General features: G+C 41.3%; 1 protein-coding gene across 8 annotated transcripts; it reads left to right on the top strand.

Moving 5' to 3' along the window:
* Positions 1–1,847: 1,847 nt before the first annotated feature.
* Positions 1,848–21,627, top strand: LOC109880657 (carcinoembryonic antigen-related cell adhesion molecule 1). 8 transcript variants are annotated; one of them, XR_004208610.1, is made up of 13 exons: positions 1,858–2,054; positions 8,155–8,442; positions 8,560–8,826; positions 11,888–12,157; positions 12,304–12,387; positions 12,695–12,721; positions 12,824–12,892; positions 13,246–13,365; positions 14,526–14,558; positions 14,992–15,051; positions 16,859–16,890; positions 17,439–17,489; positions 19,438–21,627. XR_004208610.1 is itself a non-coding variant. In XM_031819381.1 (12 exons), the coding sequence occupies exons 1-11, from the start codon at positions 1,988–1,990 to the stop codon at positions 16,873–16,875; spliced, it is 1,302 nt and encodes a 433-aa protein (XP_031675241.1). In that variant the 5' UTR covers positions 1,859–1,987; the 3' UTR covers positions 16,876–16,890; positions 19,438–21,627. The 8 variants fall into 8 exon arrangements, 4 of the variants coding, with proteins under 4 accessions (XP_031675241.1, XP_031675240.1, XP_031675244.1 ...); XR_004208609.1 differs by having other exon boundaries at positions 1,859–2,054; positions 14,992–15,064; XR_004208611.1 differs by lacking the exon at positions 13,246–13,365 and having other exon boundaries at positions 1,848–2,054; positions 14,992–15,064.
* The last annotated feature ends 2,223 nt before the right edge of the window (positions 21,628–23,850 follow it).

The raw sequence follows: 23,850 nt of genomic DNA, 5'->3' as shown, positions 1-23,850 counted from the left end.
TTGTCTGCAACCGGTAAATATAGGACAAACACAATCACAACAAGAGAGACCAACACTACATAAAGATAGACCTAAGACAACAACGTAGCAAGGCAGCAACACATGACAACACGCATGGTAGCACCACAAACATGGTACAAACATTATTGGGCACAGTCAACAGCACAAAGGTCAGAAGGTAGAGACCAACAGTACATCACACAAGCAGCCACAACTGTCCGTAAGAGTGGTCCATGATTGAGTCTTTGAAAGAAGAGATAAAATTGTCCAGTTTGATTGTTTGCTGCAGCTCGTTCCAGTCGCTAGCTGCAGGCGAACTGAAAAAGAGGAGCGACCCAGGGATGCGTGTGCTTTGGGGACCTTTACAGAATGTGACTGCAGAACGGGTGTTGTATGTGGAGGGCTGCAGTAGATGTCTCAGATAGGGGGGAGTGAGGCCTAAGAGGGTTTTATAAATAAGCATCAAACCATGGGTCTTGCGACGGATATACAGAGATGACCAGTTACAGAGGAGTATAGAGTGCAGTGATGTGTCCTATAAGGAGCATTGGTGGCAAATCTGATGGCCAAATGGTAAAGAACATCTATCCGCTCGAGAGCACCCCTTACCTGCCGATCTAACTTTAGCCTGGAGCTTTGATATGTGCTGATAGAAGGACAGTGCACCGTCTAGCCATACTCCCAAGTCCTTGTATGAGGTAACCCTCAGTGGTAGTAATAACACCTGTGGGAAGAGGGGAATTCTTCTTACCAAACAACATAACCTTTGAGTTGAGAAAGCTTGTTGGATACTACGAAGTGCCTGGATACAGCCCTTAGCCATGGTATATTGGCAATATAATATAAACATTATTTACAAGTCAAATGGAACGTAATTTTATTAAGAACACAATACTATGCTTTCTTGAATATATTCACAGATGAATCTAAGTACCCTAAAACACGGAGGACAGGTGCAGCTTTTAGTGTTCCTGAGTTGAAGGTGGCAGTGGCAAAAAGAGCAATGGATCATTTATCTGTTTACACAATGGAGTTGTTGGCCATACTAAATAAATGTTCAATAAAAAAAAATACTAATATTGGCTGCAGTGGGTGGAGGAGGTGAGGCCAGACAGGATAGTCATCTGCTCTGACTCCTGTGCAGCACTGATGCGCTTAAATTCATGTGTATCTCAGAGCAGACAGGATGTATTGTATGAGGTTTTACAGTGTTTGTATAGGGTGAAATAGATGGGGGTACCAGCTCATGTGGGAGTAGAGGGGAATGAGGAAGTGTATATTATTGCCAAGCAGGCTCTTAAACATTCTAATGTTGAGATGATACTGTCAATCAGTAAAGCAGAAGCCAGGGGATTAATAAGAACAGTGATTAAAAATAAGTGTCAAGAGATGAGGAACAGGGAGAGAAAGGGAAGACACCTGTATAAGATCCAGGAAAAGGTGGGGTTAGGGAGGTCCTCAGGGTGAGAGGCTGAGAGAGAAGGGAGGAAAGTTTAGTCACAAGGCTGAGACACAAGATATACAAGGCTAAATAGTACATTGAAAGTGGTGGGGAAACATCCGACTGGGAGGTGTAATCAATGTCAGAAGGACATGGAGACAGTGGAAGATGTTCCATTTCAGTGCCAGAAAGATGTGCGAGAAAGGGGGCGATTGTTATTAGATTTGAGGGAGTAATGCGGTTGATAAGACAGGATTAAGGTAACTTTTGTAGTATTTCATTATGTATTTCGTTTCCTTAGGGAGACGAGATTATTGTGTAGGATTTAGACCTTCACTGTCTCTGGTCCACACTCCAGTCCAGTTGGTGGCGGTAATGCACTTTAAAGTTGGTTGCCAGCCGCTACATAAAATTCACAGAACAAGAAAAGGTTACTTTATTTTCAACCAAGCGGTCACGACGCATGCAGAGGGAAGAACTAAACCACGTTTCACTTTCACAGCCTTGGGAAATTAAGATCAGAAGTAGGCTAGCTAACTAGCGCATATGCCTAAACTAACGCTCATCAGATTGTGTTTCTGGCTTTGTCTGGCGCGAACGGTGGTCTCCCGAGGTAAGTTGAGCCGACTGCCACACTGAAAAAAAAACATGGCACTCTGAAATCAAACTTGTATAGCGAAATTATGGATGGACAACAGCATTAACACGCTCTTCATATTGATTTTAAACGTAGTCGGTGGGTTTCGATGAGAAATAAGGTCGGAACGCACCCTTATTTCGTTTAACTACGCACACACAGGCTTCAGGAAGCGATAGAATACTTAAGACACACCCTCTCAGTCTTGCCAACAACTTTTCTGGCTAAATTGCTAGAGGCAGGTTTGTTTTTTTGAAGAAAAAAAAAATTAACATTTTTTTTTTACATTAACAACAAATCAATACAAAAAGCACATGAGGGAACACAATCATACATAGATTACAAACAATGGACAATCGCGCTAGGGGGTACAATATCACATTACAATTACACAAGGACCTTAAGGGACATGCATATACTTACAATTCTAACAGCTTTTTTGTTTGAGCATTTAACCGTCTTAAAATACAGTTCAATTTCTTTTTGTAGGGTACGAAAATGTGGTTTTCTGTTTGTAAATTTACATTTGTGTATATGAAATTTGGCCAAAAGAATAATGAAATTAATTACATAAAAATGTTTCAGCTTATTTCTATTGTATGTAAAGAATCCAAACAGTACATCTCTCCACAATACTGTAAAATCTTCATAAATGTGTTCAATTATAAACCTACTGATGTCTTGCCACAGTTTTCTTACATGCATACAATGCCAAAAAAGATGCAACACTGTTTCTGGGTGGTCATTATCAAAGGAGCAATTTGAGTTGATGTTTTCCTTAAACTTCTTCATATAGTGGTTGACAGGATAATATTTATGAATAATTTCAAAAGGAAACTTCCTTAATTTTGTTAACAAGTAGGTAAGTGTGTGGCAACATCCAAACTTTTTTCCAACAGATATTATCAATAAATCTGATCCAATAAGGCATGACATAAGGTATAGATACAACATCCTGCTGAAACAAGGATCGTATCGCTCTGTTGTTGAATGGACCAAAAGAGAAACAAATCTTTCCTACTGATGAGTCAACAGGGTCAATAGAAGGTAGGCTCTGAGGGTCAGGTCTTGACACGTTCCTGAATAACATAGCAACACCTGAGGGAATGGCATCTAAAACGATTGCAAAATCTTTAGGTGTTACAGGGACCTTGTAAAGTGATAAGAATTCTTTATAACTGAGTAAAAGACCCTCTGTATTTACCAGTTGGCTCACCAATAGGATATTATTTCAGAACCAATATTCTAAAAACAAAGAGGTATTTTTATACAATATATCCCGATTATTCCATATATAATATCTGTGTGGAGAAAAATTGTGTTTATAAATTAAGGACCATGACAAGAAAACCTGCCGATGAAAAGCAGAAAGTTTCACTGGAACTTTGTCAATATTATAATTACAAAACAACATGAAGTTAAGGCCACCAAAAGTAGAGAAGACATGATGAGGAATAACATTCCAGATTTAAGTGGGTCTTCTTAGGAATTGTTTTATCCAATTGATCTTAAAAGTATTATTTAAAGTAGTAAAATCTAGAAAATTCAATCCACCATTCTCATAAGTGTTCATTTCAACAGTTTTCCTAATGTAATGGGTACGGTTTCTCCAAAGAAAATTGAAAAGCATCTGGTCTATCTCCTTGCTTATTTTACTGTCAAGATATAAAGATAGAGCACCATATGTTAGTCTAGAGAAACCTTCAGCCTTGGTTATCAGGACTCTACCTTTTTAAAGATAAGTTCCTCTGTAGCCATTGATTTAGTTTCTTCTGGGTTTTTTAATAAGAGGATTAAAATTTAGAAAGCCTCTAGACTTCTGATCCTTTGTAATGGTTATGCCTAAATATGTAAGTTCTTCTTTTACTGGAATACCATAATATGAAGGTGTCACACAATCTTTGACAGCTATGATTTCACATTTATTAATGTTAAGATATAGACCAGACGCTTTGGAAAAGGATTGTATCACATTGCTAGAGGCTGGTTGATTTGTTGCTAAATGATGTTGTGATGTCATTGCGTGGTAACGTAAAACTGCGTCATTACATAGAATACACAAACGTTGCTCAAATTGACTGGCCATCTCGGCAAAAAATATGATTTGACATTTGTTCAGGTACAGACTCCCACTCTTTTCTGTACTTCTGGCTGTATATTTTTGATTGAGGCATGTTGATTGATGTAAGTTCTGTTCAAGATCAAACATTCGTGACCAACTACACTGCTCAAAAAAATAAAGGGAACACTAAAATAACACATCCTAGATCTGAATGAATGAAATATTCTTATTAAATACTTTTTTCTTTACATAGTTGAATGTGCTGACAACAAAATCACAACAACAAAATCACAAATTATCAATGGAAATCTAATTTATCAACCCATGGAGGTCTGGATTTGGAGTCACACTCAAACTTAAAGTGGAAAACCACACTACAGGCTGATCCAAATTTGATGTAATGCCCTTAAAACAAGTCAAAATGAGGCTCAGTAGTGTGTGTGTCCTCCACGTGCCTGTATGACCTCCCTACAACACCTGGGTATGCTCCTGATGAGGTGGCGGATGGTCTCCTGAGGGATCTCCTCCCAGACCTGGACTAAAGCATCTGCCAACTCCTGGACAGTCTGTGGTGCAATGTGTTGGTGGATGGACATGATGTCCCAGATGTGCTCAATTGGATTCAGGTCTGGGGAACGGGCGGGCCAGTCCATAGTATCAATGCCTTCCTCTTGCAGGAACTGCTGACACACTCCAGCCACGTGAGGTCTAGCAATGTCTTGCATTAGGAGGAACCCAGGGCCAACCGCAACAGCAGATGGTCTCACAAGGGGTCTGAGGATCTCATCTCGGTACCTAATGGCAGTCAGGCTACCTCTGGCGAGCACATGGAGGGCTGTGCGGCCCCCCAAAGAAATGCCACCCCACACCATGACTGACCCACCGCCAAACTGGTCATGCTGGAGGATGTTGCAGGCAACAGAACGTTCTCCACTGCGTCTCCAGACTCTGTCACGTGCTCAGTGTGAACCTGCTTTCATCTGTGAAGAGCACAGGGCGCCAGTGGCGAATTTGCAACTCTTGGTGTTCTCTGGCAAGGTGTTGGGCTGTAAGCACAACCCCCACCTGTGGACGTCGGTCCCTCATACCACCCTCATGGAGTCTGTTTCTGACCGTTTGAGCAGACACATGCACATTTGTGGCCTGCTGGAGGTCATTTTGCAGGGCTCTGGCAGTGCTCCTCCTTGCACAAAGGCGGAGGTAGCGGTCCTGCTGCTGGGTTGTTGCCCTCCTACGGCCTCCTCCACGTCTCCTGATGTACTGACCTGTCTCCTGGTAGTGCCTCCATGCTCTGGACACTACGCTGACAGACACAGCAAACCTTCTTGCCACAGCTCGCATTGATGTGCCATCCTGGATGAGCTGCACTACCTGAGCCACTTGTGTGGGTTGTAGACTCCGTCTCATGCTACCACTAGAGTGAAAGCACCGCCAGCATTCAAAAGTGACCAAAACATCAGCCAGGAAGCATAGGAACTGAGAAGTGGTCTGTGGTCACCACTTGCAGAACCACTCCTTTATTGGGGGTGTCTTGCTAATTGCCTATAATTTCCACCTGTTGTCTATTCCATTTGCACAACAGCATGTGAAATTGTGTCAATCAGTGTTGCTTCCTAAGTGGACAGTTTGATTTCACAGAAGTGTGATTGACTTGGAGTTACATTGTGTTGTTTAAGTGTTCCCTTTATTTTTTGGAGCAGTGTATATTCATTGGGTTTGGCTCGTCGAAGCCGTATTACTGCTGCTGCAGTCAGCCAACAATGATTTGCAATTTGCTGCTGGCCTGCTGCTGCCTGTGCACGAGCTGAGCGCCTGCTGCTGCCGTCACTCACAACGCACTTTTGCAGCCAGGCACGTGTGTTGTGACTGAGTGTGTGACAGAGAATTGTTTTTGTGTCATTTAGAGGGACAATGCGTGCATTTTAGCGTTTGAGTCACCTTTCAAAAGTTGCTAAAAGTTCCAAATACATTTTTAAAAATAGTTAATTTGTTGCTAGGTGCTGTTTGAAAAAAAAGTTGCTAAATTGGGCTCACTGCACCCACTCCCCACAAATTAAGTGGACACTTCTGATGACGTATCATGACGTCTGACGAATCTACACTTGCAGGGTAGTTTGTCACTTCTTCGTCCTGCGATTATGTTTTCAGCCACCGGTAGCTTGTGGGTACTTCAAATGCGGTACAGTCAATTATGATTGCATGTCTACTTATATTAACTATATAATTAATACTATATACTGTATAATAGCTAGCAAATTAATTAGCCAACTAGCGTTAGCCTGCCTAGCTGGAATTTCTGAAGAAGGAAATTTTTTATTTATACAATTTCCAAAAGCTAACCAAACAAAAACATCATTACTTTTACGATATGTGTTTGTGCCATCAGGTGCATTAGTAGCACAATTTCTAACTTTACATTCGTTTTTACTTGTGTGTGTGTGTGTATATAGATAGATATATATCTATCTCAATGATGATGCTCTTGCTGTGGGTGATTCCCTGATCCACCTCTACGTAGACGACACCATTTTGTATACTTCTGGCCCTTCCTTGGACACTGTGCTAACTAGCCTCCAAACGAGCTTCAATGCCATACAACACTCCTTCCGTGGCCTCCAACTGCTCTTAAACGCTAGTAAAACCAAATGCATGCTTTCCAACCGATCACGGTCTTCGCCCGCCTGATTAGCATCACCAACCTGGACGGTTCTGACCTAGAATATGTGGACAACTATAAATAACTAGGTGTCTGGCTAGACTGTGAACTCTCCTACCAGACTCATATTAAACAACTCCAATCCAAAATCCTCACGCACTGATTTGTATCTGCAACAAGTACATTGGGTGGAAAAACACCGCTGGTTGGAAAATGTGCACATTTTCTTTGTGAATTTTTGAATATTTGCATTCAAATCTGTCGCCTATTGGATGGTAACCTAGCCTCTAACCAGGTTTCCATCCAACCTTTTTAATGCGAGTAAAGTGTGATTACAGGCCTGATGGAAACAGAAACTTTCCAAATGTCGACAAAACAAAATACGCTAGACAAGGTGGGCTCTTTTTGTGTCTGTAAAATGAATTTTGTGCGAAATGTCTGTGTAACTGCTTTTATACGCAAATATTGACATAAAAACCATATCGAAGTAAACTTGGAGTCACGCGATGATATGCTGTGTGTTCCTCCCACTATGACTCGGGAAAACATGTAGTTTATTAGGCTACAGATTCAATAAATGATGAACTTCACAGGGTGGTGAAAGTGCAAGGTGATGAGCTTGATGCTCCTTTCCAATAAATATTGAGGGTCTTATTCTAGTGACATGATGATCGATGCTTTGCTGCCGTTTGACAATTTAAAAATATCGCGCTTATCGATAATAATGTCATAATGTAGATAGTTTACCCCCACTGTAGCTGTTGGCTAGAGCGCATGTGTCAACCAGATTGGGAACAGTTGCAATATAATGCAACAGTGTTTTTGACAAACCATCAGTAGTGTAAAATTCAATGGAAACCCATTTAAACTTGTATTCATTTGAACGGCATCATCAAGTTATTTTTATGTACACTACTTCATCACACACAGCCTTTTGTCTGCAAAAAGTCAGTTTGATTGAAACATCTCTCTGGAGGGAAAATCTGCATATTGTTTTTTTGCAGATTTTAGAATATTTGCATGAAAATCTGCCGCAGATTGGATGGAAACCTAGCTAGTGATGTGATAGTGGACAGCGTGTCCCCAAAGACTTTAATCTGTGGTGGAGTCTAGATACATTTCTGCTCCGGTGGTGGTGGTGGTGGTGGTGGTGGGGGGGACATACTAGTCAAAGTGGTCAGACTACATAGACCAGATACACCCAGCAAGCAGAATTCTAGATATAAACAGTAAAGGTTGATAATAATGTCACTTTCAATGCCAGTAGGGTTAGGACTACATATTTATACCCTCACCATAATGTGTTACCCTGGATACATTGATACTCTGATACATGTATGAAATGTCTGCTTTCCTAGATGATCTTTATCTTAAAGTGGGAGGTGAGCTCGTGTTGAAACCAGACAAGTCCACAGTGCCTGACTCCATATCAAGCATCCTATGGAAGCATGGGAAGAACAAGGTGGCAGAGTGGGACAAGGATTTTGGTGGTCTGGACATCTATGCCTCCTTCAAAGAGCGTACAACCCTGGACCAGACTACTGGAGAGCTGAGAATCAGTGGATTGAAGAAAACAGACAGTGGAGTTTATTCTGTGGAGTTTAACAGCAAACTGCTTGACCAGACATATACATTATCTGTTTTCAGTAAGTGTTTCTGTGTGTGTGTGTGTGTGTGTGTGTGTGTGTAGAAACAGCAGGTTATGTATTGCAGTGCCTCAAGCTTTTCCCCAAATGATTCCTGTTTCTTTCCTCTATTTACAGAGGCAGTCCCCAAACCCACGATCACTTCTTCCTGTAACCCAGACAAAACCTCCTGCACTCTGACCTGTGAGGGCGACACCACTGATGCTGAACCAGTCACCTACAGCTGGAAAGTGGGAGCGAGCGCGTGGGAGGTCTTAGACAAACAGATTAATGTCAATAAGAGTGACACTGGCAAATCAACCAACAGTTACAAGTACATCTGCAAAATGAAAAACCCTGTTAGTGAAGAAGTCAGTGATCCAATTGGACAAAGGTTTGGTCCAAGTGAGTGGACACTCAAGCGTGTTACAGTCTTATATATTGATATGTTAGTAACACTGCTAGTGTTGTAGTGCAGCATTCAAAATGTTCTATGTTGAAAACACTTTTTGGGGTTTATTCTGTGGAGTTCAACAGCAATACAGTTGAAGTCAGAAGTTTACATACACTTAGGTTGGAACTTGTTTTTCAACCACTCCACAAATTAGGTTAGGACATCTACTTTGTGCATGACTCATGTAATTTTTCCAACAATTGTTTACAAAACAGATTATTTCACTTATTATTCACTGTATCACAATTCCAGTGGGTCAGAGGTTTACATACACTAAGTTGACTGTGCTTTTAAACACCTTGGAAAATTCCAGAAAATTATTTAATGGCTTTAGAAGCTTCTGATGGACTAATTGACATAATTTGAGTCAATTGAAGGTGTACCTGTGGATGTATTTCAAGGCCTACCTTCAACCTCAGTGCCTCTTCGCTTGACAATATGGGAAAATCAAAAGAAATCAGCCAAGACCTCAGAAAAAAAAAACTGTAGACCTCCACATGTCTGGTTCATCTTTGGGAGCAATTTCCAAATGTCTGATGGTACACGTTCATCTGTACAAACAATAGTACGCAGTTATAAAAACCATGGGACCACGCAGCCGTCATAACGCTCAGGAAGGAGACGTGTTCTGTCACCTCGAGATGAACGTACTTTGGTGTGAAAAGTGCAAAACAATCCCAGGACAACAGCAAAGGGCCGTGTGAAAATGCTGGAGGAAACGGGTACAAAAGTATATGTATCCACAGTAAAATGAGTCCTATATTGACATAACCTGAAAGACTGCTCGGCAAGGAAGAAGCCACTGCTCCAAAACCGCCATAAAAAGCCAGACTACGGTTTGCAACTGCACATGGGGACTAAGATCGTATTTATTGGAGAACTGTCCTCTGGTCTGATGAAACCAAAATGGAACTGTTTGGCCATAATGACCATCGTTATGTTTGGAGGAAAAAGGGGGATGCTTGCAAGCCGAAGAACACCCTCCCAACCGTGAAGCATGGGGGTGGCAGCATCATGCTGTGGGTGTGCTTTGCTGTTGGAGGGACTGGTGAACTTCACAAAATAGATAGCATTACGAGGTAGGAAAAATATGTGTATATATTGAAGCAAAATCTCAAGACATCAGTCAGGAAGTTAAAGCTTGGTCGCAAATGGGTCTTCCAAATGGACAATGACCCCAAGCAACTTCCAAAGTTGTGGCAAAATGGCTTAAGGACAACAAAGTCAAGGTATTGGAGTGACCATCACAAAGCACTGACCTCAATCCTGTAGAACATTTGTTGACACAACTGAAAAACCTGAAAAGGCGAGCAAGGAGGTCTACAAACCTGACTCGGTCCACCAGCTCTGTCAGGAGGAATAGGCCAATATTCACTCAACTTATTGTGGGAAGCTTGTGGAAGGCTAACCGAAATGTTTGACCCAAGTTAAACAATTTAAAGGGAATGCTACCAAATACTAATTGAGTGTTTGTAAACTTCTGACCCACTGGGAATGTGATGAAAGAAATAAAAGCTGAAATACATAATTGTCTCTATTAGTCTGACTTTCACATTCTTAAAATAAAGTGGTGATCCTAAGACAGGGAATTATTACTAGGATTAAATGTCAGGAATTGGGGAAATCTGAGTATAAATGTACAGTCATTGCCAAAAGTTTTGAATGGCACAAATATTAATTTCCAAAGTTTGCTGCTTCAGTGTCTTTAGATATTTTTGTCAGATGTTACTATTGAATACTGAAGCATAATTACAAGCATTTCACAAGTGTCAAAGGCTTTTATTGACAATTACATGAAGTTGATGCAAAGAGTCAATATATGCGGTGTTGACTCTTCTTTTTCAAGACCTCTGCAATCCACCCTGGCATGCTGTCAATTAACTTCTGGGACACACTGATGGCAGCCCATTCTTGCAAAATCAATGCTTGGAGTTTGTCAGAATATGTGGGTTTTTGTTTGTACACCTGCCTCTTGAGGATTGACCACTACTTCTCAATGGGATGAAGGTCTGGGGAGTTTACTGGCCATACACCCAAAATATGTTTTGTTCCCCGAGGCTCTTAGTTATCACTTTTGCCTTATGGCATTGTGCTCCATCATGCTGGAAAAAGAAAGGCATTGTTCGTCACCAAACTTTTCCTGGAGGGTTGGGAGAAGTTGCTCTCGGAGGATGTGTTGGTCCCATTCTTTATTCATGGCTGTGTTCTTAGGCAGATTTATGACTGAGCCCACTCCCTTGGCTAAGAAGCAACCCCACACATGAATGGTCTCATGATGCTTTACTGTTGGCATGACAAAAGGCTGATGGTAGTGCTCACCTTGTCTTCTCCGGACAAGCTTTTTTCCGGATGCCCCAAACAATCGGAAAGGGGATTCATCAGAGAAAATGACTACCCCAGTCCTCAGCAGTCCAATCCCTGTACCTTTTGCAGAACATCAGTCTGACCCTGATGTTTTTTTCTGGAGAGAAGTGGCTTCTTTGCTGCCCTTCTTGACATCAGGCCATCCTCCAAAAGTCTTCGCCTCACTGTGTGTGCAGATGCACTCATACCTGCCTGCTGCCATATCTGAGCAAGCTCTGTACTGTTGGTGCCCCCGATCCCTCAGCTGAATCAGCTTTAGGAGACGGTCCTGGTGCTTGCTGGACTTTCTTGGGTGCCCTGAAGCCTTCTGCAGAAATGCAGTGGAAATGTTTTGGGGGGGATTCAGTTCATTTGCATGGCAAAAACTTTGCAATTAATTGAAATTCATCTGATCACTCTTCATATCATTCTGGAGTATATGCAAATTGCCATCATACAAACTGAGGCAGCAGACTATGTGAAAATAATATCATTGTCAAAACTTTTGGCCTCGACTGTATTTGGCCGAGGTGTATGTAAACTTCCAACTTCAAATGTATACATTGTTATCAGTAAGTGTTTCTGTGTGTGTGCCTATTTTAAATAGAAGATTATGCAGTGCCTCACAAGCATTTTTCCCTGCTTTGTCTTTCTTTCTCCTGGATTTAGAGGCAGTCCCTAAACCCACAATCACTTATACCTGCAACTCCAACAAAACCACCTGCATTCTAACCTGTGAGAGCGACACCACTGATGCTGAACCAGTCACCTACAGCTGGAAAGTGGGAGAGGGGGCGTGGGAGGTCATAGAAAAATGGCTGATTGTCTCTAAGAGCGACACTGGCAAATCAACCAACAGTTACAAGTACATCTGCAAGCTGAAGAACTCTGCTGGAGAAGGGGAAGTCAGTGATCCAGTTGGATCGGTGTTTTATCCAGGTGAGTGGACACTTATAATTGTGTTAATCTTATGTGTTGATATGTTAGTAACAATGCTAGTATTGTAGACCATAATGAATGCTGCACTATGTTGAAAACATGAAACTCCTGTTAAAGTATCAATACAACATATGTTTTCATTTCAGAGCCTTCTGAAGTCGGTGGTGGTTGGATTGTTGGTGTTGTCGTCATTGTAGTCATTGTAGCGCTTGTTGCCATTGTCATAACAGGTAAGAACAGCACATCTATAGTAACAGATCACTGCACATGTACATAGTTGTGAATCACAGATTGACATAACAGCAGCTACAACAGCTATACCCCCTGAAGGGGATACATGTTGTACCTGTATTTACAGTTGTGTTCAGATGTGCAGGTACTGTGTGCAGGTTGTTTATTGGTGCTCTCAGAAAAGATGGCTTCTAATTGCAGCTTAAGCGTGTAATTGTTGGTGAAGTCATAATAAGTAGCTGCTAGAATATTAAGGCAGACTTGTATTTTAAGAAGTTATAAAATATTTGTATTTTTACTCCCCAGTTTGGTTGGTGTGGAAGAAGAAAAAAGGTAGGTTCAACTCTTCATACTCACTGCTTCTCCAAAATGTTACACAATGTGAATTACAGTCTTAATAATGTCTTACCTTTGAGTCTCTCTTATTCATTTCAGAATATCCCCAAGACACCTGGATTGACTTTTTGAGAAAGTATTTTGGTGGAATTTATGGTAGAATGTGTGGTAAGTGTTACTTACCTTAACTTGACTCTGATCTATATTCAACCTGCTGACAGGGTCCCCAAAGTAATACAAACACAACATTATTCATGTACTGTACTATATACACATACTTCCATGCACTGCACACATTTCCTCACAGCACAGGAGGACCGAAGTGTTGTATTTGTCCCATTCCAGAAAACTTTTAATCTATGTGTGTGTGAGAGAGAGAGTCCACAGCAGTAATCCCACAACCCAGAATATTTCCATGTTTTCTCTTATGCAAATTTAAAGGGCAAATGCCTCCTAAATTCAAGGAACCTATTCTACTCTGTTTACAGTAAACAATGTTGATGGGTGGTGTAACTTTACAGGGGATGCAGGCAACAATCAGAATACTGTTGCCCTGGATACAGTTTACAGCGTTGTAGGAGAGAAGTCTTCTAGAGATTACTCCATGAATCAGAATAATAACAATCAGCCCACTAACACAGGTATTAACACTAACACACCTTTTACATGGTACTTCTATAGGGACATTTTGACCTTGCAGATATGTGGAGATGTTGTCAGAAATGTGTTTGTCATATTATTAGTGGTGACATTTATTTGAAGAACATGATTTAGTGACGTCTACATACAGTATGAGAAGGTGATTACTAATGTGAGTTTAAAGTTAGTAGTGTGTGGACTAGCATATATAAATGTGCATTATGCTGTTGGAATCTGCAAGGAAAATGTGCTTTAAATTATGTACTTGTGATGAGTATTTGAAGTCATTTGTTTGGTTTTGGTTTATCTTTACATCTTTGCATTTTTGCACTGTCAAAATGTTACCCACAGTGACAACCTGTGGATAAAGGTTGTCACTGTCACCCATTGCTAGGTTGTGGTTGAAAAGCCAATTATTTCACAATCTTCATTCAGGAGGTTTTCAGTTCTGAGAACTGTTTCCATGTTGTTTAGTTTGATATGACGGTTACCACTTTAGAGATGTGGATTGTTTCAGAACGTCTCAAGACCTTTGCAGGTTTTGTGTCTTTAAGAACTTACAGTAGTCATCTACTGCAGGGGTAGGTAACCCTGGTCCTGGAGGGCCGCAGGCACATCATGTTTTTGATTTAACTGACCTGGTCCAACAGGTGTGTTGAATGTAGGCAATCACTGATCAGTTCAGTTTGTCTGGTGTGGTGCCTAGTTGGAACAAAAACCTGCAGTACTCCATGAACAAGGTTACCTATATCTGATCTTTTGTATGTTACAAATTAAAGAGTTGCATCATCATTAATTATTGTGACAACAAAGACGTTTGAGAATGCTAAACTGATATATTCTCTCTTCAGCTAAAGCCAGGGATGTAAACAATCAAACCACAGCCAAGTCCTCCAGCTAATTTAAGACGTCATGAAGCAGAAGTAGCATTAGAAGTTAGATGCTCATCTTCATATCTCAGAATATCACGAGAACATAGATTGATTGCTATTTTATTTGAATTCTGTTTTTGATGACTAATGGTAAGACACAGTGGCATTCGACTTGAATTCTGCCACTTAGCATCCTTTTCATTGTCATCCAGAAGTGAACGCAACAAATACTAATGTGTTCTGTGTATGAGAATGCTAAGCTCAACTTTTCTCTCTTCTCTTCTTCTCAGCTAAAGGCAGTGACAGAGTCCAGCCAGAACAAGGCAAGTCATCCAGTTGATTTAAGACTGTATAAACAGAAGTAACTTCTTTAAAGATGGACTATACAGAAATCACTCCATTTCCTGGTTGATAAAAGTCTAATAGTTTACCTCATTTCAGTTTATGGGAAAAAACAAGGAGTCATTATGCAGAGAATCATTGTACCATTTAAACCACTGTGAAATATATTTTCTTTAACCAAAAATATTGTATATTCAGCTGGTGTACAAAACTGAAACGGGAACTATATAAATAGAACAGATTTACTGCTTCTTAGACTTGCTTACAACAGGAATGAAATATCTATAACTCATATTTCTATGTGAATTGGGTTGGGTCGCCCAAAAAGTTACCTATTGTAGCTTTATGCAGTGTTTGATGCAGTAGGAGAGAGGCTGTAGTTGATGTTTTCCTTTTGTGTGTGTGACTCTGCAGGGATTTCACTAACGGGGAAAGACAACGCAGACAAAAGTGGAAAGGGGCAGGGGAATGGAGGTGTGTATAAAATGTAAGTTTACCCGGTAACAGAGTGCTCTGATGGTTACAACTCAATACATATTTGTCCAGATGATTTGATTCCTTGATTTACCGCTGCTAAATTGTATGTATTTTTTAATGTATGTATTTCTGCCGAGACACACTTTTAAATGGATAGTCTTTGGCTCAATGGCTGAAAATCTATGGTAACAGCTACACTATATATTCAAAAGTATATGGACACCCCTTCTAGGCTATTTCAGACACACCAGTTGCTGACAGGTGTATATAATTGAGCACACAGCCATGCAATCTCCATAGACAAACATTGGCTGTAGAATGGCTTTACTGAAGAGCTCAGTGACTTTCAATGTGGCACTTTCCAACAAGTCAGTTAGTAAAATTTCTGCCCGGTTAGAGCTGCCCTGGTCAACGGTAAGTGCTGTTATTGTGAAGTGGAAACATCTAGGAGCAACAACGGCTCAGCCGTAAAGTGATAGGCCACACAAGCTCACAGAACGGGACCGCTGAGTGCTGAAGCGCGTAGTGCGTGAAACTCATTTGTCCTTGGTTGCAACACTTACTACAGAGTTCCAACCTGCCTCTGGAAGCAATGTCAGCACAGGAACTGTAATTTGGGAGCTTCATGAAATGGGTTTCAGTGGTCGAGCAACCGCACATAAGCCAAAAATCACCATGCACAATGCCAAGTGTCGGCTGGAGTGGTGTAAAGTTCGCCGTCATTGGACTCTGGAGCAGTGGAAGCGCGTTCTCTGGAGTGACGAATCACGCTTCACCATCTGGCAGTCTGACAGACAAATCTGGGTTTGGTGGATGCCAGGGGAACGCTACCTGCCCCAATGCATAGTGCCAACTCTAAAGTTTGGTGGAGGAGGAATAATGGTCTTGGGCTGTTTTTCATGATTGGGGCTAGGCCCCTTAGTTCCAGTGAACAGCATACAATTACATTCTAGATGATTCTGTGCTTCCAACTTTGTGGCAACAGTTTGGGGAATGCCTTTTCCTGTTTCAGCATGACAATGCCCCCAAGCACAAAGCGAGTTCCATACAGAAATGGTTTGTCGAGATCGGTGTGGACGAACTTGACTGGTCTGCACAGAGCACTGACCTCAACCACATCTAACACCTTTGGGATGAATTGGAACGCAGATGCGAGCCAGGCCTAATCGCCCAACATCAGTGCCCAACCTCACTAATACTCTTGTGGCTGAATGGAAGCCAAAGGTCCCTGCAGCAATGTTCCAACATCTAGTGGAAAGCCTTCCCAGAAGAGTGGAGGTTGTTATAGCAACAAGGGTGGGACCAACTCCATATTAATGCCCATGATTTTGGAATGAAATATTCGACGAGCAGGTGTCTACATACTTTTGGTCATTACGTAACGCTAGTAGCAATACCCCCCCACCCCCCACCCTTGCCACCGCTGCTGAAAAAAATCCTAGTGAAACACTGCTGTAACTCACTGATTAAGTTAACTATAATACACTGTATATTGGGAAAGGGGGATACCTATAGTAGTCAGTTGTACAACTGAATGCATTCAAGTATAGGAGTGTATAAGTGAGTGTTTCTTTCAAAAAGATCTGATTCAAGAAAGTTTGTCCTTCTGTCGTCATTAGCAGCTGAAGCCAGTGGATTCAACAGTCATAAATATGAGTCAAAGCCTGAGAGTAAGAAGAAACAGTGGCATTCACCTGAAATTCTGACACTTAGCATCCTTTTCATTGTCATCCAGAAGTGAATATGACAAATACTAATATATCTGTGTATGAGAATGCTAAGCTCAACTTTGCTCTCTTCTCAGCTAAAGGCGTGATGTAGTCCAGCCAGAACAAGGCAAGTCATCCAGTTCATATAAGACTGTATAAACAGAAGCAACTTCTTAAGTAGCATTTGATGCAGTAGGAGAGAGGCTGTAGTTGTTTTCCTTCTGTGTGATTCTGCTGAGGGGTTACGCTACTGTCCTCCAAAACAGGGGACAACATTGCTGACAAATTGCAGGGGAATGGAGGGGTGTATAAGACTTAAGAGGACAATTTACCCAGTAACAGAGTGCTCTGGCAGTTACAATACACTCAAACCATATTTGTCCTGATTCCTATAACTGACAGATTCTTAAAAGCCAGATACATTATACTGTGTTGTATTATAAGTATAGAGGGTTCATCTAGATCTGGGGTGTCAAACCCATTCCATGAAGGGCTTAGTGTCTGCGGGTTTTTTGTTAAGATCTAGGTGAGGGGAGTTGTTTACTAATTAGTGACCTTATTTCATCAATCGAGTGAAAACCCGCAGACACTCGGCCCTCCATGGAATGAGTTTGACACATGCTCTAGAGGGTTTACGAGATATTATCTGATTAAAGAAGTTTGTCCTCCCGTTAGCAACTGAAGCCAGCGGATCCAACAGTCCTACAGTTCAGTCCAAGCCTGAGGGTAAGACACAGTGGCATTCACCTGGAATTCTGCCATCTACTATGTTGTTTACCTTGAGGATTGTCAGAGCAAGTTTGTGGTCCAGAAAAGACCAACTAGGAAATCCCTGTACTGTTGAATTGTTGTAGCTTATGAGGGTGTGAAGGGAGAGCAGGGATGTGTGTGCTTTAAGTCTAACTCTTCTGGAAGAACACCTGTTGCATATACAGTGCCTTGCGAAAGTATTCGGCCCCCTTGAACTTAGCGACCTTTTGCCACATTTCAGGCTTCAAACATAAAGATATAAAACTGTATTTTTTTGTGAAGAATCAACAACAAGTGAGACACAATCATGAAGTGGAATGACATTTATTGGATATTTCAAACTTTTTTAACAAATCAAAAACTGAAAAATTGGGCGTGCAAAATTATTCAGCACCATTACTTTAAGTGCAGCAAAATCTCTCCAGAAATTCAGTGAGGATCTCTGAATGATCCAATGTTTACCTAAATGACTAATGATAAATACAATCCACCTGTGTGTAATCAAGTCTCCGTATAAATGCACCTGCACTGTGATAGTCTCAGAGGTCCGTTAAAAGCGCAGAGAGCATCATGAAGAACAAGGAACACACCAGGCAGGTCCGAGATACTGTTGTGAAGAAGTTTAAAGCCGGATTTGGATACAAAAAGATTTCCCAAGCTTTAAACATCCCAAGGAGCACTGTGCAAGCGATAATATTGAAATGGAAGGAGTATCAGACCACTGCAAATCTACCAAGACCTGGCCGTCCCTCTAAACTTTCAGCTCATACAAGGAGAAGACTGATCAGAGATGCAGCCAAGAGGCCCATGATCACTCTGGATTAACTGCAGAGATCTACAGCTGAGGTGGGAGACTCTGTCCATAGGACAACAATCAGTCGTATATTGCACAAATCTGGCCTTTATGGAAGAGTGGCAAGAAGAAAGCCATTTCTTAAAGATATCCATAAAAAGTGTCGTTTAAAAGTTTGCCACAAGCCACCTGGGAGAAACACCAAACATGTGGAAGAAGGTACTCTGGTCAGATGAAACCAAAATTGAACTTTTTGGCAACAATGCAAAACGTTATGTTTGGCGTAAAAGCAACACAGCTCATCACCCTGACCACACCATCCCCACTGTCAAACATGGTGGTGGCAGCATCATGGTTTGGGCCTGCTTTTCTTCAGCAGGGACAGGAAAGATGGTTAAAATTTATGGGAAGATGGATGGAGCCAAATACAGGACCATTCTGGAAGAAAACCTGATGGAGTCTGCAAAAGACCTGAGACTGGGACGGAGATTTGTCTTCCAACAAGACAATGACCCAAAACATAAAGCAAAATCTACAATGGAATGGTTCAAAAATAAACATATCCAGGTGTTAGAATGGCCAAGTCAAAGTCCAGACCTGAATCCAATCGCGAATCTGTGGAAAGAACTGAAAACTGCTGTTCACAAATGCTCTCCATCCAACCTCACTGAGCTCGAGCTGTTTTGCAAGGAGGAATGGGAAAAAATGTCAGTCTCTCGATGTGCAAAACTGATAGAGACATACCCTAAGCGACTTACAGCTGTAATCGCAGCAAAAGGTGGCGCTACAAAGTATTAACTTAAGGGGGCTGAATAATTTTGCACGCCCAATTTTTCAGTTTTTGATTTGTTAAAAAAGTTTGAAATATCCCATAAATGTCGTTCCACTTCATGATTGTGTCCCACTTGTTGTTGATTCTTCACAAAAAATACAGTTTTATCTTTATGTTTGAAGCCTGAAATGTGGCAAAAGGTCGCAAAGTTCAAGGGGGCCGAATACTTTCGCAAGGCACTGTATAACATAAGACCATGAGTTTTTCCAGACCATGTGACCTGACCAGGAACAACTCCTGGCCCTAGTCATTAGTAATGTTTTGTCTCATGAGCTCTTTCCTCTGTTGCTTCCTTCCAGCTGGTGTTCTTCCTGGTGGGGTAACTGAGGAGCAGAAACATGGGGTTTGAAGGCTCTCAGTACATGACTCCCTATGTTACATTGAGACAAACGACCAAGAAGAGAGAAACATGTTTGAATTGTTGGAGATGTTTTTTAATGAAATGTAAAATGAAGGAAAACAACAGGCGAACGTTGCACAAAGTAACATGCATTCAATCAGATGAAGTACAGTGAGCTACGAAGTATTGGCACAGACATCTTTTGTTGTTTTGGCTCTGTACTCCAGCACTTTGGGTTTGAAATGAGATTATGACTATAAGGTTAAAGTGCAGACTATCAGCTTTAACCCGATATGGATGAGAATAACCTCAAATTAAAGCTGACAGTTTGCACTTTAACCTCAGTTGTTGTATCATTTCAAATCCAAAGTGCTGGAGTACAGAGCCAAAACAACCAAAAACAGTGTCACTGTCCCAATACTTTTGGAGCTCACTGTATAATGTGATGAACAGTGTGCTTTATGAACTTACAGTACTTCAGAAATATGAGGGCAATATTTGTATCTCAGAACATTTTGATGATGGACGAAAAAGTATCTTATACTTTGTGGTAAATGGCTTTGTGGATTCAAATCCTTTCTCAGTATTCATGCCTCGTCTTTACAAATCTCAATCAATTTGTGCAGGTTGTTTGAAGCCGTAGTGTCAATCACTTTGTGGTTGAATGATTCCTTTTCAGGTATTTTCTCCAGAGCGCTTTATGCCAACCCAATGCACTTTCTGTTTTAAATCGCAGCTTGTGAATGTCTTATCATTTCATAATTGACTAATTCTTAAAGCCTTGACTTGACTGGTTGTTATTGTTTTAATTATAAGAAGGAGAGCTCTGTAGTACTGAGATGTATTACTAAAACATTTTAATGCCTTAAATATTTGAATGTTGTCTTCGTCAAATTACCATCTGGTAAATATCTGTTTTCACAATAGAATTTTGTGACTGTACATCAATCTGTGATGGGACCAATTATGGACCATAGTAAGGGGTACCACTTGTTGCCACCAGATTGTTGAGAACATTTGTTGGGAAAGACCACTAACCTGGTATATCCCAGGTTTTAGTTTTGTTACTGGTATGTCTCTGGTAATTCTGTTACAGAAGAAGTTATAAATTCAGACCAGCCACATTGCTTTATTTTAGGTCTGGACTGTTCTATAATGGAGTCCTGGCACATGCAAATGACATGTAGCTGTACAATCATTGTATGTATCTCTGTTTAAACTCCAGATTTCACGCTGTAGTGATGTGTTGATGACTGAATGATTGTGTTGTACACAACATCTGAACACCAATTCTGTTTCAGCACTTTGGCTTAAGATTGGGAAAAAATACAAACTTGATTGGTGAAAGCAATACAGAGGAAGGTCCATATAGGGCTGGGTTCAGACATCACTAACATACATATCCCTATCTGAACCCTTCAGATCTGTGAATACTGAGCCGGGGATAGGGACTAGTTAAAACTAGACTTAGAGATCAGTCTCATTGCATGTACTGGATGACTTCTCAGCTCGGTTCGCTAAACGGATCACACAACAGGACAGACAATTCCTAAATCAAGTGTCCACTCCTTCCTTCTGAGACATGCTGCTGTGCAAAACAAATGCACTTGAAAGCGCAGTGTGTTTATTTTATCTGCAACAATTGCATTCCAGCCTGCATGTCCTGCCAATCTGTTACGGTTTTCTTCCGTTGAAGGAGAGTCGGACCAAAATGCAACGTGGTATTCTCGATACATATTTAATGAAGACGAAAAAACATACAATACAAAAACAACAAACGTAACGCGAAAACCTAAACAGTCTATCTTGTGCAAACACACACAGAGACATGAACAATCACCCACGAAACACTCAAAGAATATGGCTGCCTAAATATGGTTCCCAATCAGAGACAACGAGAATCACCTGCCTCTGATTGAGAACCGCCTCAGGCAACCATAGACTTTGCTAGAACACCCCACTAAGCCACAATCCCAAAACCTACGAAAAACCCCCATACATAAACACAACACAAAATAAACCCATGTCACACCCTGGCCTGGCCAAATAAATACAGAAAACACAAAATACTAAGACGAAGACACAATCCTTTGTGAATTTGAGGTGTTTGATATTTATATTTTTTCAATAAAGGAGTTGATGAGTTCTATGTTTGATTTTATTATTATGACCTCTGACATTGATCAGATGTTTTTCAAACCTAAATGTGTGTGTGTGTGTGTGTGTGTGTGTCGGTCTGTGTACCTCTATATTAAATAGCAGGTTATGCAGTGCCTCACAAGCATTTTTTTTCCTGCTTTTGTCTTTGTCTCTCTCCTGGATTTACAGAGGCAGTTCCCAAACCCACAATCACTTCTGCCTGTAACTCCAACAAAACCTTGTGCCTTACCTGTGAAGGCACCACCACTGATGCTGAACCCATCACATACAGCTGGAGAGGGGTTGTGGGAGGTCTTAGACAAACAGCTGATTGTCTCTAAGGGTGACACTGGCAAATCAACCAACAGCTGAAGAAGTCAGCGAGCCAGTTGGACAGGTGTTTGGCTCAGGTGAGTGGTATAGATAGGCCAGGGTGGTAGGTGTCCTAGTCGTTAAGATCGTTGAGCCAGTCACCGAAAGGTCGCTTGTTCAAATCCCTGAGCCGACGAGGTCAAAAATGTCTGCCCTTTAGCAAGGCACTTAGCCCTAATCACTCTGGATAGGAGTGTCTACTAAAGGACTAAAATGTAAATAGGCCTGATTATCAATAGTGATTATCACATATAATAAAAATAGTTTTAATCTGTACTCATTTCAGAGTCAGTGTTGCTACTGCCATTTGAATTGCTGTGGGTGACCGTACGCTACTTGGCTTGACCACGTGCATTGGTGTTCATAGACATTTGGCCAGTAAGGACAATACATTCTTAGTATTTAGTAACAGAGCACTTGCTCATAGAAACTACTGTAGTTAGATGATTTGAGGTGGTTCAGGTGAACATAACAGTAAGAGCAGCAACATTCACCCTCTTGCTCATTTAGTAGGCTATCTTAATGTGATTTTGGGTAGATTAGATTTGTGTTTTGGGATTTTCGATGGCTAAAAGAGTCACAATGCTCAAGTGAACCCTCTGTTAAAATGTGGGGTTAGTAAGTGCTAAGTTATAGGTGAAGGGGAGCAAGTAGTGCTACCAATGTCTACATTTAGCTGACAACCAGTAATTCTGAAGGTGACACTGGTTCTACCTGTATTTACAGTAGTGGTTTTTTTTCACCTTTATTTAACCAGGTAGGCTAGTTGAGAACAAGTTCTCATTTGCAACTGCGACCTGGCCAAGATAAAGCATAGCAATTTGACACATACAACACAGAGTTACACATGGAATATACAAAACATAGTCAATAATACAGTCGAACAAAAGAAAACAAAAAGTCTCCATACAGCGAGTGCAAATGAGGTAAGATAAGAGAGTTATGGCAATAAATAGGCCATGTGTCACGACCATCTTCCTGGAAATGACCGGACCGAGGTGCAGCGTGGTAAGCGTGCATTTACTTTTATTTAGAATGTCGCCAACAAGAAATGAAGGTGAAGCTTACAATCGCTATAGTGCCACTAACAAAGATAACTACCCACAGCTAAGGTGGCAAAACAGGCTGCCTGAGTATGATTCCCAATCAGAGACAACGATGGACAGCTGCCTCTGATTGAGAACCACACCCGGCAAAACACAAAGAAATAGAAAACATAGAAATAAAGAAACTAGAATGTCCACCCTAGTCACACCCTGGCCTACCCAAAATAGAGAACATAAGCCTTTCTATGGCCAGGGCGTGACACCATGCTGGCGAAGTAATTACAATATAGCAATAAACACTGGAATGGTAGATGTGCAGAAGATTAATGTGCAAGTAGAGACACCGGGGTGCAAAGGAGCAAGATAAATAAATAAATACAGTATGGGGGTGAGGTAGGTAGATAGATGTGCTGTTTACAGATGGGCTATGTACAGGTACAGTGATCTGTGAGCTGCTCTGACAGCTGGTGTTTACAGCTAGTGAGGGAGATATGAGTCTCCAGCTTCAGAGATGTTTGCACTTCGTTCCAGTCATTGGCAGCAGAGAACTGGAAGGAAAGATGACCAAAGGAGGAATTGGCTTTGGGGGTGACCGGTGAGATGTACCTGCTGGAGCGCGTGCTACGAGTGGGTGCTACTATGCTGACCAGTGAGCTGAGATAAGGCGGGGCTTTACCTAGCAGAGACTTGTAGATAACCTGGAGCCAGTGGGTTTGGCGACGAGTATGAAGCGAGGGCCAACCAACGAGAGTGTACAGGTCGCAGTGGTGGGTAGTGTATGGGGTTTTGGTGACAAAACGGATGGCACTGTGATA

This window comes from Oncorhynchus kisutch, unplaced genomic scaffold (genome assembly GCF_002021735.2).
Source record: "Oncorhynchus kisutch isolate 150728-3 unplaced genomic scaffold, Okis_V2 scaffold2096, whole genome shotgun sequence".
Classification (NCBI taxonomy): domain Eukaryota; kingdom Metazoa; phylum Chordata; class Actinopteri; order Salmoniformes; family Salmonidae; genus Oncorhynchus; species Oncorhynchus kisutch.
The sequence above is the reverse complement of the archived record's forward strand: the minus strand, read 5'-3'. Positions and strand labels throughout refer to the sequence as shown.